We start from the raw sequence: 14,324 nt of genomic DNA on the forward strand, positions 1-14,324 counted from the left end.
ATAAACACAGCTTTCACACACAGGTCTCTTCCCCACCCTGTGACTGGACAGTGAAAGGAGAAGCAGCTGACCAATGAGCTCATCTCTCTATCACTCTGGTTGCTACTTCTGTCAGCATGCTCCTTGCACATCAACAGACATAAAAGTCTCCTTCTGCTGCTTCTTCCTTTTGCAGTCTGAGCTCTGCTATACAGGGACTGCGCAAGAGGCTGATACTGAGTCAAATGCAGGTACTTACACTGCTTACATTTTGAATAAATATATTAAATTATTAAATACAGAGCGTTGTGTCTTTTATATCCTGGAGAACAGCAATATGGCCTTGTGTATTGAAGCTAATATGTGATTCACAGATGTTTTAGCACACATTTAATTTATATACAGTATGTTCATTATGAATGGGCAGCCAATGCACCCAAGGGTGTCCAAAATTAAACATGACAGTTTTTTGTAACACAACCCACTGCTGGGCATTGCCATGATTTGCAGCTTGTTACAATGCAGGTGTGTTGAAAAAGTGAGTTGGAGTGTCATTAAAATGAAATGGCAGCCTCAGGTTATTCTCCCCACCTTTGGGTTTGATAACTCCATTAGCTAGACCCCCCATATTCGGAAAACACCTTCCTTACTGACGTGCAGTACAGTATATGACACTTATTCGGTACTCTTGCACTCTGTATATTGTGTACATTCTCTGTATGTCCCCCTCTTGTTATGAGACGTTGCTGCTGTTATATCATGCACTGCTTTGTTGGATACTTTATTTGTATAAATAATAAAAATAAAAATAAATTTAATGGCAGCACATCGCAGACCTGGAGCATGTTACATCCTAAATATATGTGTAACGTGTAAAAAGGTCCAAAGGGTGAACCTATCCTTTACCAACTGCTGTTTTGTTTTTTTAATATGCAAAGAAAATTTTGAAAATAAAAACCTGTTTGCCTTACTTTTTGTTATAAAACATGGCAAAAGAAAAAAATGCCAGTACAGTACAACCCTCCTCTCCCAAAATGACCTCTTTTTGAAAAGTAGACACTCCAGGGTGATCTTATTTTTTGACACAGTTTTTTTTGCAATGCAGAAACATACAGGTATTGATAATAACCCCCAACATTAGTGTCAGTGGACACAATAATAACCCCCAACATTAGTGTCAGTGGACACAATATTAACACCAGTACTGGTGTCAATGGACACAATAATAACGCCAGAATTGGTGACAGTGAGTGCAATAACCCCCAACCTTGGTGTCAGTGGATGCAATAAAACCCCAGCATTGGTGCCATTGGATGCAATAATAAGCCTCCGCATTGGTGTCAGTGGATGGAAAAATAACCTCCAGCATTGGTGTCATTGGACACAATAATAAACCAAGAATTGGCACAAGTGAGTGCAATAATAACCATCAACATTGGTGTCAGTGGATGCAATAAAACCCCAGAATTTGTGGCATTGGATGCAATAATAACCCTCAGCATTGGTGTCAGTGGATGCAATAATAACCACCAGCACTGGTGTCAGTGGATGCAATAATAACCGCCAGCATTGGTGTCAGTGGATGGAAAAATAACCTTCAGCATTGGTGTCAATGCACACTATAATAACCCCAGAATTGGCACAAGTGAGTGCAATAATAACCACCAACATTGGTGTCAGTGGATGCAAAAATAACCCCTAGCATTGGTCTCAGTGGATGTAATAATAACCCCCAACATTGGATGCAATAATAACCCCAGCACTTGTGTCAATTGATGCCATAATACCTCCAGAATTGGCACTAGTGAGTGCAATAATAACTTCCAACATTGGTGTCAGTGGATGCAATAAAACTCCAGCAACGGTGTAGCTACATGCAATAATAACCCCCCGTATTGATGTCAGTCGATGCAATAATAACCCAAGTATTTGTGTCAGTGGAAGCAATAATAACCCCCAATATTGGACACAGTAATAACCCCAGCACTGATGTCACTGCATGCAATAATAACCCCCAGCATTGGTGTCAGTACTATTAACACACACGCACGCACGCACGCACGCACGCACGCACGCACACACACACACACACACACACACACACACACACACACTGCAGGTTGCTGAGGTTAAAGGCATAGTTCACCTTTCCAAAAAAACATAGTTGCATTTAAGGGTCGCCTATACAGTGCCTTGAAAAAGTATTTACACCCCTTAAAATGTTCCACATTTTCTCATGTTACAGCCATAAACGTAAATGTATTTTATTGGGATTTTATGTGATAGACCAACACAAAGTGGCACATAATTGTGAAGTGGAAGGAAAATTATAAATGGTTTTCAATTTTTTTTACAAATAAATATGTGAAAAGTGTGGTGTGCATTTGTATTGAGCCCCACTTTCTCTGATACAATTAACTAAAATCTAGTGGAACCAATTGCCTTCAGAAGACACTTAATTAGTAAGTCCATGTGTGTAATTTAATCTCAGTATTATTGCAGCTGTTCTGTGAAGCCCTCAGAGATTTGTTAGAGAACCTTAGTGAACAAACAGCATCATGAAGACCAAGGAACACACCAGACAGGTCAGGGATAAAGTTGTGGAGAAGTTTAAAGCAGGGTTAGGTTATTAAAAAATATCCCAAGCTTTGAACATCTCACGGAGCACTGTTCAATCCATTATCCAAAAATAGAAAGAATATGGCACAACTGCAAACCTACCAAGACATGACCGTCCATCTAAACTGACAGGCCGGGCAAGGAGAGCATTAATCAGAGAAGCAGCCAAGAGGCCCATGGTAACTCTGAAGCAGCTGCAGAGATCCACAGCTCAGGTGGGAGAATCTGTCCACAGGACAACTATTAGTTGTGCACTTCACAAATCTGGTCTTTATGGAAGAGTGGCAAGAAGTAAGCCATTGTAGAAAGAAAACCATAAGAAGTCCTGTTTGCAGTTTGGGAGAAGCGATGTAGGGGACACAGCAAACATGTGGAAGAAGGGGCTCTGGTCAGATGAGACCAAAATTGAACTTTTTGGCCTAAAAGCAAAACGTTATGTGTGGTGAAAAACTAACTGCACATCACCCTGAACACACCATCCTCACCGTGAAACATGGTGAAGCAGCATAATGTTGTGGGGATGCTTTTCTTCAGCAGGGACAGGGAAGGTGGTCAGAGTTGATGGGAAGATGGATGGAGCCAAATACAGGGCAATCTTAGAAGAAAACCTGTTGGAGTCTGCAAAAGACTTGAGACTGGGGCGGAGGTTCACCTTCCAGCAGGACAACAACCCTAAACATACAGCCAGGGCTACAATGGAATGGTTTAGATCAAAGCATATTCATGTGTTAGAATGGCCCAAAGTCCAGACCTAAATCCAATTAAGAATCTGTGACAAGACTTGAAAATTGCTGTTCACAGACACTCTCCATCCAATCAGACAGAGCTTGAGATATTTTGCAAGGAAGAATGGGCAAAAATGTCACTCTAGATGTGCAAAGCTGGTAAAGACATCCCCAAAAAGACTTGTAGCTGTAATTGCAGTGAAAGGTGGTTCTACAAAGTATTGACTCAGGGGGGCGGAGTACAAATGCACAACACACTTTTCACATATTTATTTGTAAAAAAATTTAAGAACCATTTATCATTTTCCTTCCACTTCACAATTATGTGCCACTTTGTGTTGGTCTATCAGATAAAATCCATTTAAGTTTTTGGTTGTAACATGAAAAATGTGGAAATATTCAAGGGGTATGAATACTTTTTTAAGGCACTGTAATTTACTTTATTTTTCACTTTTATAAATTATAAAACAATAAGACTGAGGAGGGGGCATTATTTGACACAACTAGAAAAGATACCCCTTAGGAGCCATTCATGCCCAGTGCACCACCATTGTGCCACAAATCTCCAGATTTACAGGGAAGTTTTTGGAGAATAAAAACTGTAAAATGCACTCATCCCTACTAAAGTCAGGGACAAGGACTGGGGGCTGTCCCTGGACACCAGGCCGAGTGAAGACAGAGGAGTGCGGCCAGGAGGTGTCCACAGCAACCAGGCACACAGGGGCTCGGCCTGTCTGTGTCCCCAGCAACCGCGGCCAGTTGTCACTCCTCCATTGGCTGTCACTGTGGCAGGAGGCGGGGGCGCGCGCCCGTCACTGGCGACAGCTCGGAAGGGCGAGGAAGCGCCGCGCGCTCCACGCCCAGCTGTCCGCGCATGCGCTCAGGCGTGAGGTGACTGGCTGGCTGGCGGAGGTGACGTGCGCGCCCCCGTGTCTGGGAGCCGGAAGTCGGGACGTGGCCGGGACAGGATGGCGGTGGTGAGCGGTGTAGAGAGGCTGGAGGTCTCCATAGACGGGCTGACACTGAGCCCCGACCAAGAGGAAGAGCCGCCACAGGGGGCGGATGGAGAGGAGGAGGCGACGGCGGAGGAGGACGAGGAGGCCGGACAGCTCAGCATGGAGCAGCGATGGGGGTTCAGCCTGGAGGAGCTCTACACCCTGGCACTGAAATTCTTCAAAGGTGAGAGGTACCTGAGGAGTGGCCCCTGAGGGCCCACTACTGCTGTGTGTATGTGGGGCCTCTCTACTACCAAAACAGCTTTGCATTATAGGACCCCCTTATCACCTGAGTGTGTTATTGGACCCCTGTACTGCTTTGCACTATGGGACCTCATATCATGTGACAGTGGGGCCCTTGTACTACTTTTCATGATGGGGCCCCTGAACTACTATGTACTATGGGTCCCCATATATCATTGCAGTATGAGGCCCCCATATCATCTGAATGTATTTTGGGACCCCTGTACTACTACACATGATGGGGCCCCATATCATCTGACTGTGGCACTCCCTGCATTGCTTTACACTGTGAGTCCCCATATAATGTGACTGGGGGCCCCTGTACCACTATGGGTCAGCATATATCATTGCAGTATGGGGCCCTGTATCATTTGTATGCATTGTGAGACCCCTGTACTACTTTGCACTATGGATCTTTGTGTATCATTGCAGTATGGGTCCCCATATCATGTGACTATGGGGCCCTTGTGCTACTATGCACGATGTGTCCTCAGTGCAATGATACATATCGGTCCCCATGTCTTCTGAATGTACTGTGTGGCTCCTGTATTGCTTAGCACCTTGGGTCCCCATATCATGTGACTGTAGGGTCCCTGTGCTACTTTGCACTATGGGTCCCTATAGCATCTGAATGTACTGTGGGGTCCCTGTGTTGCTTGGCCTCATATATCATTGCACAGCGAGTCAACTTAATCTTATTGTACTGTGGGGCCCCTGTATGTACACCATGGGCCCCCATATATCATTGCACTGTGAGTCTTCAAATCATCTTACTGTACTGTGGGGCCCCTGTATGTACACCATGGGCCCCCATATATCATTGCACTGGGAGTCTACATATCCTCTGACTGTACTGTGGGGCCCCTGTATGTACACCATGGGCCCCCATATATCATTGCACTGTGAGTCTTCAAATCATCTTACTGTACTGTGGGGCCCCTGTATGTACACCATGGGCCCCCATATATCATTGCACTGGGAGTCTACATATCCTCTGACTGTACTGTGGGGCCCCTGTATGTACACCATGGGCCCCCATATATCATTGCACTGTGAGTCTTCAAATCATCTTACTGTACTGTGGGGCCCCTGTATGTACACCATGGGCCCCCATATATCATTGCACTGGGAGTCTACATATCCTCTGACTGTACTGTGGGGCCCCTGTATGTACACCATGGGCCCCCATATATCATTACACTGGGAGTCTCTATATCATCTGACTGTAATGTGTGATTTCTGTATTGCCATCTTTACTATGTGGCCTTTATATAGCTGTCAGTATTATGCGGCCCCCACCTCATTACTAGATGGGCCCCTGTACTGTGGTATGTACTAAGTTTCTGAATATTTTTGACTGTTAATGGGGCCCCTGTGCTGCAGTATATATTAAGGGTGCCCATATTATCCAAATGTATCCAATCCACTACTGCTGTCATCACAGGGCATTTATGCTGGTGACTTTACTATGGGGCCCTTGTATTGCATTATACTCTATGGGCCCCCATGTGATGACTGTACTGTGGGGTTCCGGTACGGCCTTGCACCATAGGGACAAATATTTGCTTTGTGGAGCCTCATGCTTCTTTGATTATTTTATCCCCATGGTACCCAAGTAACATTCCCCCTCTACTGCATGGCCCCATTGTAAATAAAGTGTCTCCCGGTGTCCCATTGACACTGACTTGTGCTGTGTGTGAGGATTTCATTGACTGTGTTATAGTGATAGTACTTTATTATCATAGTACCTGCAGAGAATGAACTCTATTGGTTATGGGTAGAGAAATCAGAGCAGGATGTGTTTATAATTCCACATGCCGATCCTTCCCTTATCTGTCTGCTATAGGAGAACCGAGAAATGCAGTGATATCCTGCTGTACTCATCTGATTGGATGGCATACCGTGTATGATTGTCCATTACTAAAAAGTGTCTTTAAAGCTGAAATGTAATCTATACTTTACCTTTCCTGGTTCCTCTCTCCCCTCATCAACATGCTAATGACATTTTTAGGTAAAATGTTTTCATTTTTTATTTAATTGGATAACTTTTTTTTAGACCCAGTGACATCATTACTGGGTCTTTGTGCTTCTATATGCAGTGCAAGCAAATCATTGCAGATGGGAGGAGCCAGCAGGGTGCTGTACATAGCTTCCTAAAAATATTCCAGTACTCTTCTATAGAGCCCTTGGGCCCTGCTGCAAGAACTGAAATCCAGTGAATGAAAGGGACAGGCAAGGGATCGTAAGGCTGGAGAGGAAAGAGATAAATGATGCTGGACGTCTTACAGCCAGAAAATGAGGGGGGTTCTATCTGACTTGCTGCAGCTTTGGGGGAAGCTTACAGCCTGCAGTGAAATTAGAGTAACCACTTGCAGTACAGGAGAGGAGTCTGTGCAAGACTGAAGGAAAGGAATTCAGCTTTAACTATTGAAGCCACAAAGAAATCAGCAGCAGCAGAGCTATACCTATGACTGCCACTGTACAGTGTCTTCCTATAATAGCGGTGTGTGTATATATCTGTACAGTGTCTTCCTATAATAGCGGTGTGTGTGTGTATATATCTGTACAGTGTCTTCCTATAATAGCGGTGTGTGTGTGTATATATCTGTACAGTGTCTTCCTATAATAGCGGTGTGTGTATATATCTGTACAGTGTCTTCCTATAATAGCTGTGTGTGTGTGTATATATCTGTACAGTGTCTTCCTATAATAGCGGTGTGTGTATATATCTGTACAGTGTCTTCCTATAATAGCAGTGTGTGTATATATCTGTACAGTGTCTTCCTATAATAGCTGTGTGTGTGTATATATCTGTACAGTGTCTTCCTATAATAGCTGTGTGTGTGTATATATCTGTACAGTGTCTTCCTATAATAGCTGTGTGTATATATCTGTACAGTGTCTTCCTATAATAGCTGTGTGTGTGTGTATATATCTGTACAGTGTCTTCCTATAATAGCGGTGTGTGTATATATCTGTACAGTGTCTTCCTATAATAGCGGTGTGTGTATATATCTGTACAGTGTCTTCCTATAATAGCTGTGTGTGTGTATATATCTGTACAGTGTCTTCCTATAATAGCTGTGTGTGTGTATATATCTGTACAGTGTCTTCCTATAATAGCTGTGTGTATATATCTGTACAGTGTCTTCCTATAATAGCTGTGTGTGTGTGTGTGTATGTGTGTATATATATATATATATATATATATATATATCTGTACAGTTTGATGATGTCACACTTATTCATTAGACTTCCTTCCTCATTCCAGCACACCTTGTCCAGCTCATCGGTGACATTTTCAACAATACATTAGTGTCATTACTATTACAATGAATGTAGCTTTTAAGTGATTGATATGTGTGTGGTTTATATATATATATATATATATATATATATATATATATATATATATATATATATTTAGTTTTTTGGTTTTTTTTTTACCCTGTCTGTGTCCCATTGGTTGGGAAACTCACCTTTCACATTCTGTCCTATAGACATAACAGATTGTCAGAGAAAATCTCTCTAAAGTGAGGGGAATCCCTTCTTGTCAGCTGCCTCTGTTGAAAGATTTCCCCTCTCTTCCTGTTCCGGTGAAAAATCAAAATTTGTGATTTTTCCATCATTTCAGCTGCGGTAACCATGGCATCCAGGACCCAAAATGCTGAATTTCCTGAGTGGAGACACAGACAGCAGAATAACAAATGGATCTGAATATTTTAATCCTTTATGTTCATATTGTTACCTTTCCAGTTTGGTTTTAAGAATGCTTGCATAATGACTTTATAGTCAAGTTTCCTTTTATAATCGTTGCATGCGTAGAGTAGATTTTACTTTGTGACAAATACCTGTTAAAGTGGTAGTAAACCGCCACTGAAATAAATATTTAGCAGGCCCCCCTGCAGGATTAAGTCATAATCTGCTAGTATGCACAACATACTGACACATTATGACACCTGTAAAGCGGATCCCTCCCACGCAGTGCTGTCAGGGATTCCTGGTCTTTCTTTTGGGTTTGCGGGCTGTGGCTGTGTGAAAGGGTGGAGCCACGATGACGTCACTCCCGCGCATGCGCTAGGGAGCCCTTGGCTTCAGGACTGAGCTCTGAAGGTATAACACGTGTATGCCGTCCCTTCAGAGCAGATGCGCTGGTGAATATCTCCTAAACAGTTCAAGTTTAGGAGATATTCGCTGTACCTACAGGTAAGCCTTATTATAGGTACAGGTAAGCCTTATTATAGGCTTACCTGTAGGTACAAGTTCAAAAGTGGAGTTTGACTCCACTTTAACCTCTTGGTGTCGAGCGCATGCAAATATTCTGCCTCTCAGCAGCTGTGGTGTGGAGCGGCAGCATATTGGCGTGCAATAGCGCCAGCAGTGCTGTCCCGAGAGCACACGCCTTGCGCACTCCTGGCACAGTGACCATCGGCTCACGCAAAAGTTTCTGATCGCCGTTTGCAATTGGGACTTTTCCAATCACAGCGGTCATGTGGCCATAAGCCCCACCCTGCCTCCTGGCATAGCAAACCCCTTAAAGGCCAGCGCCAAGGGGTTAAAGAAGAATTGCTAAGGTTTGAATATTTTTTATTTAGGTTTATGGAACCTCTATTTTTATTGGTTTGTGGGGTTCTGTTAGAGAGATTTATCCTTACTTCCTGTCTTCCTGACAGTGTTTTGCCAGACAGGAAGGGGGGGGGGGGGGAGATCAGCAACAGAAATATAAATATTTTTCATTTGTAGGGTAGAGGAAACCTAAAATCCTTGTCAGTCTGTATTCCTGTTGCAGATTTTCCTTCATTTCCTGTCTGGTGAAACAGGTCATCGTAACAAGAAGTGAGGAAAAATCTAGGTAACGAAGACCCAGAAGTAAAAACTCATCTGGAGGTCAATCTTTTCTCACTCTATCCAAAACTAGAAAAAGTTTTTGTCAGCACATACACTTTAAGGCACCTTTTAAAAGGATTTATTTTTAAAACGGTCAAACATAAGGGGGTTAATTTGCTAAAGATAATTAGACTGTACTTTGCAAGTGCAGTTGCACACATTTTCCCCAGAGCTTAGTGAATGTGGTGAAGCTCTTTTTTTTTTTTTTTTGTTTTTTTTTTCCTTGCACCTTATTGGGTATTCTTTACAAAGTAAAACGTCACCACATTTATTAAATTGTTTGTTACACGAAAAAAAAAAATAGATCCTGTTCCCTTTAAAGCATGTTATACCGCACAGTGCTTGTGCTGTGTAATTTGGCCTCTTCTATCACCTAAAATACCTGAGTGATCCTGCCTGGTTCTGCCCTTCCCCCTGTAAACTGACTATGGTTTGTCATGGCTGCTGAGCCCTGACACCAATGGTCAGTTTACGTGCCTCCGCTGTCTCTCCTCTCTGCTTTCCCATGTCCTTTCTACTCCCCAGCCTTCCCCTCCTGCTCCTATCATAACTACACTATAAACTTACCATCCCCTTTGTAAAATAACATTATGTGCCCCTGTGTCTGTGTTTATATATTAAAAAAATGCTGATTATACCTTATATCAGAGCCTCTCCCTGGGCTCATGTGACTCCCCGGCTCTCTCTTCTCCCCGGCTGATGTCAACAGGAGTGCTCGGCCCCGCCCGCTATAGCTGTTACCTGGGAATTCCCCATGACTAAGCTCCGGGGGGGCGTGAAATGTGTTGGCGGCCTGGTTGGAGTCCAGGCTGAGGTTACCACTCTACCACTCCAAGACACCTAGATGTGTGACCTTTAGGGGCCACCCCATTGTTCTCTGATGCTATAGCTGTCAGCCGAGGAGTCATGTGAGTGCCGGGAGACTCTCTGATATAAGGTATAATCTGCATTATTTTATATAACACAGACACATGGGCACATGTTATTTTACAGAGTGGATGGTATGTTTTTAGTGTAGTCATGCTAGCAGCAAGAGGGGAGGCCTGGGGAGAGCAGAGAGGAGAGCTGCGGATGAGGGAGGCATGTAAACTGACTGACCTGACCATGTCAGGGCTCAGCAGCCATGATAAACCGTGGTCAGTTTACATGGGGGAAGGCAGGATCAACCAGGTATTTTAGGTGTTAGAAGGGGCCAAATTACACAGCACAAGCATTCATGCTTTAAGCGAACAGGATCTGTTTTTTTTTTTTTTTTTTTTTTTTCTTTTTTGGGGTAGCAAACACTTTAAGCTCTGGGGACAATGTGTGCAACTGCTCTTGAAAAGTGAACAAAGTTTTTGCCTTTAGTAAGCCTCTGTTCACATTGGTGCAACTTGTCATGCAATTTGACAGTTTCAAATCACATGACAAGTCGCGCCCCATTGCCAGCAATGAAACTATTCATATCGCTGCTACGTAATTATGAAAGGTTCCCGCACTACTTTTTGCCGGTTTTATTGGGACTTAAATCTGTTAAGAGTCTGGCGAACCTTGTAGGATGTGATGACACTGGTTCGGCTGATGAGCTGCTGAATCTATCTAAGGCAGGATCTAGAACGTTATTAAAATCACCTAGCCATATAGCCGGAATATTAGGATGTAGAGTCATAAAATCAAACCCATCAGCAATAACAGCAGAATTAAATGGAGGCGGGACATAAAATGCCATAAGGAGAATCAAATCCCCATGCAGCTTAGCCTTTAAGAAAATATATTTACCCTGAGGGTCAATCACCGAATCCTGGAGTTTGAAATGAGTATTTTTGGCTATTAAGATCGATACCCCCCTTGAGAGCATGGTGTGCGTTGAATGGAATGCCCACTCAATCCATGGCCGCTTAAGCACTTTGTGTGCAAGACCCTCAGTGTGCGTTTCCACTTGAGCTACTACATCCGCTCTCTGTTTCTTAAGCAGTGAAAACACAGCTGATCTCTTTATGGGGTGTCTAATGCCGCGGATATTCCACGTAATAAATTTCAGGTTGGACGTTTGGGGATGTGAGGATAGTAATGAACTCCAGGACTCAGGCACCCCATAGTTATCAGCACCCTAGCACAAATTTTGTATCGAGGAGCCGTTACCAATAACACCATAGGACTATTATAATAATGGAAACATGCAATTGACGTAGGGCAATACAGTACATCTTGTAAGATTCTTAAACCCCCGACCCCCCCACCCTGCCCTGCACCTTCCAGAACTGGTGCGAGCATTTATCCCGAACTGCCAACATGGCATAAACAATGCCCAACCTGTGGAAAAAAGGTTATACCATACCAATATTTTTGAGGCAGTCACTGTATCCAAAGTAATAATAAGTTCAGGAACCTTAAAGGGTATATACAGCATAGCCATAATCTGTGTGTTCCATGTCAGGTGGTGAACTTTGATAAGTGGGGCGAAGATACGCTGTGTACCGTTGCACATTACAGGACTCGACTCACGTCACATGGTGAGTGTTCCAAGTCAGATACTCACTCCGCCAGCTAGATATGGGGACCGTATATTTCTAATTTAGGGGCATATATCTATAAAATGTTCCACCAAGACAGAGGTTGGGAAGAAGGCTATCGTGCAAAATTATGTTGGTAATACTTGTATGGAAGTCTCTCGAACTCCAGCCTGCCAAAGCCTCGTATGAGGGTGTGCGACTATACTGTCCATCAGAGCATGTCTGCGCAGAGGGGACAGTTAGAATCAAACCAGGCCAGTACAAATCAATCGCTCGACCCCTCAGAGTCGTGGGTTACACAAGGCTGTCTGCACAGCCCATGGGCTTATTTATAGTTTCCATCTTTAAATGCTTCTGTGGGACTGTCCGGGGTATAGTCATGAGGGGGACCCCGAGGGGCCATGGGGTGACTCTGGGCCGAAAAGAAGTATTATAGCTACTTATCTTTGGGCTTCTCTTTGCTCCAGCCATGCGATAGCAGCTTCAGGATCCTCAAAGAAATGAGCCCTGTCCTCTCCCACCACGCGGAGCCGAGCTGGGAAAAGCATTGTGTACTTGATATTCTTAATGCGGAGGCTCCTCTTAACTTCCATGAATGTGCCCCTTCTTCGCTGCACTTCCGCTGAAAAGTCCGGGAAGACGGCAACCATTTTGTTTCCTAGGGGAATATTACCCTTCACTCTACTGAGACGGAGTATGGCATCTCTATCTCTGTAGTTTAAAAATTTTGCTATTAACGTGCGAGGGGGCGCTCCTGGTGGTTGTAGCCTGCCCGACAGGCGATGTGCACGTTCGACCACGAACGTTGGCGAGAACGATTCTCTCCCGTAAGTGTCACAGAGTACAGTTTCCAGAAACGTGGGGGGGTCTTTTCCTTCTACCCCCTCAGGGAGTCCAACAAATCTAAGGTTGCAGTGTCTGAGCCGGTTCTCGATGTCATCTTGCTTCTGTAATAGCTGACTTGGTGCTGCAGCTCCGTCTTGGAGTTCTGCAATGGGGGGAGGGAGTCCTCCACATTACTCAGCCTGGTCTCAGCCTCAGTGACCCTGCCCTTGAGTCTCTGAAAATCTTGCCTGACTAGTGAAATGTCCACCTTAACCTCCTCGATCCACGCTGTAAGGGTGGTCTGGCATGCTGTGATGGCTTCTTGGCATGAAGGGATTGCCTCCAACACCCTTGCTGTGTCCGTCCCGACAGAAGGCTCCTCTCCCTGCGTGGCGGTGCCATCTTGGCTCGGGGTGTCTGTGTCCTGGAATTGTCCAAGTTTTACAGCCGCTGAGGTTGCTTTCTTTGGCGGCGACATATTCCTGGTAGGTTTCCGGTTCAGCGGCGTTGATTTGTGGGTTTATGGTTGCTTTTTTGCGGTCTCAGGATGCTCTGAAAGGATCAATGGCCGGCAGAGCTCTGTTGTTCAGCGTCCTATTCCATGCCGCTCCAGGCCACGCCCCCGGTTTTATTGCAACTTGCATAGACCTCTGTTAAAAGAAGTCCCAAACTGCAATGAAATCAGCAGTGCAAATCACACTGATGTCCAGCTTTGAAATCCCGCTTAAGTATTGCGACTAAAAAGCCGCCCAGGTGTGAACTAAATTGAATGGAAGAAAGGAGAAGGCTATTAACTGAAAGTTTTATGTGCCTTCAGCAGCCCACAGGTATCAGCTCTGCTTTCAGCCAGTGGAGAGGACGGCCTCTGTGTGGTCTTACATCGACCAACTGATCCAACACTGCACTCCTCTGAGAAGGAAATAATGCAACGTAAAGCGGAACTTTATCCATAACAACTTGATAAAAACATTTCTTTAGCAGGGATCATCATACATTCCACATTAATAATTATGCTACTAAAATTAGTGTGTGCTGTAAATTGCCTCCAACGTTGCTCCTGTTTCTTCTTGCTGAAGGCTGCCATTTCACTGAAGCGCAGAGCCCCTGAACAGCAGTAAATTATAAAGCGGCACTAAACCCGTCGATTTAACAGTTTAAAAAAGTTACATTCCTGGATTGCCAGAATTGCTGTCACGTTTGCTTGTGTCCTCAACCCAACTGTAAATCATTATTGCTGTCATAACTGATCACATGTGCAGTACCATGTCAGTTGCAGATCAAACAGAAGCAGCTTCCTTGGCTGTAAAGGAGGGCTGTCAGCAGATCGGCCTCTACAAACTCAACAGTGCCTAAAAATGGAGCGTAACTGAACATGTGCAGAGCAGGTTTTAAACAGTATAGACACTTATTTTTAATGTTTCACATATACCTGGAAAAGGGGCCAACCTGAAGTGATCTAGCAGGACTTAATTTTCTGAATAAAGTTCTACTTTAAGGCCGGCTTCACACTGGTATAATCTGTGGTTTGGCCACAGCGTAATAGACTTCTATTAGGTTGT

General features: G+C 44.2%; 1 protein-coding gene across 1 annotated transcript in view; it reads left to right on the forward strand.

Annotated features, from left to right (window-relative positions):
* Positions 1-4,220: 4,220 nt before the first annotated feature.
* ACBD3 (acyl-CoA binding domain containing 3) overlaps positions 4,221-14,324 on the forward strand; it is a 53,095-nt gene continuing 42,991 nt past the window's right edge. The window contains exon 1 of the mRNA XM_073628308.1: positions 4,221-4,502. Coding sequence (XP_073484409.1) covers positions 4,292-4,502 — 211 coding nt within the window. The 5' untranslated portion in view covers positions 4,221-4,291. The remainder of the gene's footprint in view (positions 4,503-14,324) is intronic.

Source organism: Aquarana catesbeiana, linkage group LG04 (genome assembly GCF_042186555.1).
Source record: "Aquarana catesbeiana isolate 2022-GZ linkage group LG04, ASM4218655v1, whole genome shotgun sequence".
Classification (NCBI taxonomy): Eukaryota; Metazoa; Chordata; class Amphibia; order Anura; family Ranidae; genus Aquarana; species Aquarana catesbeiana.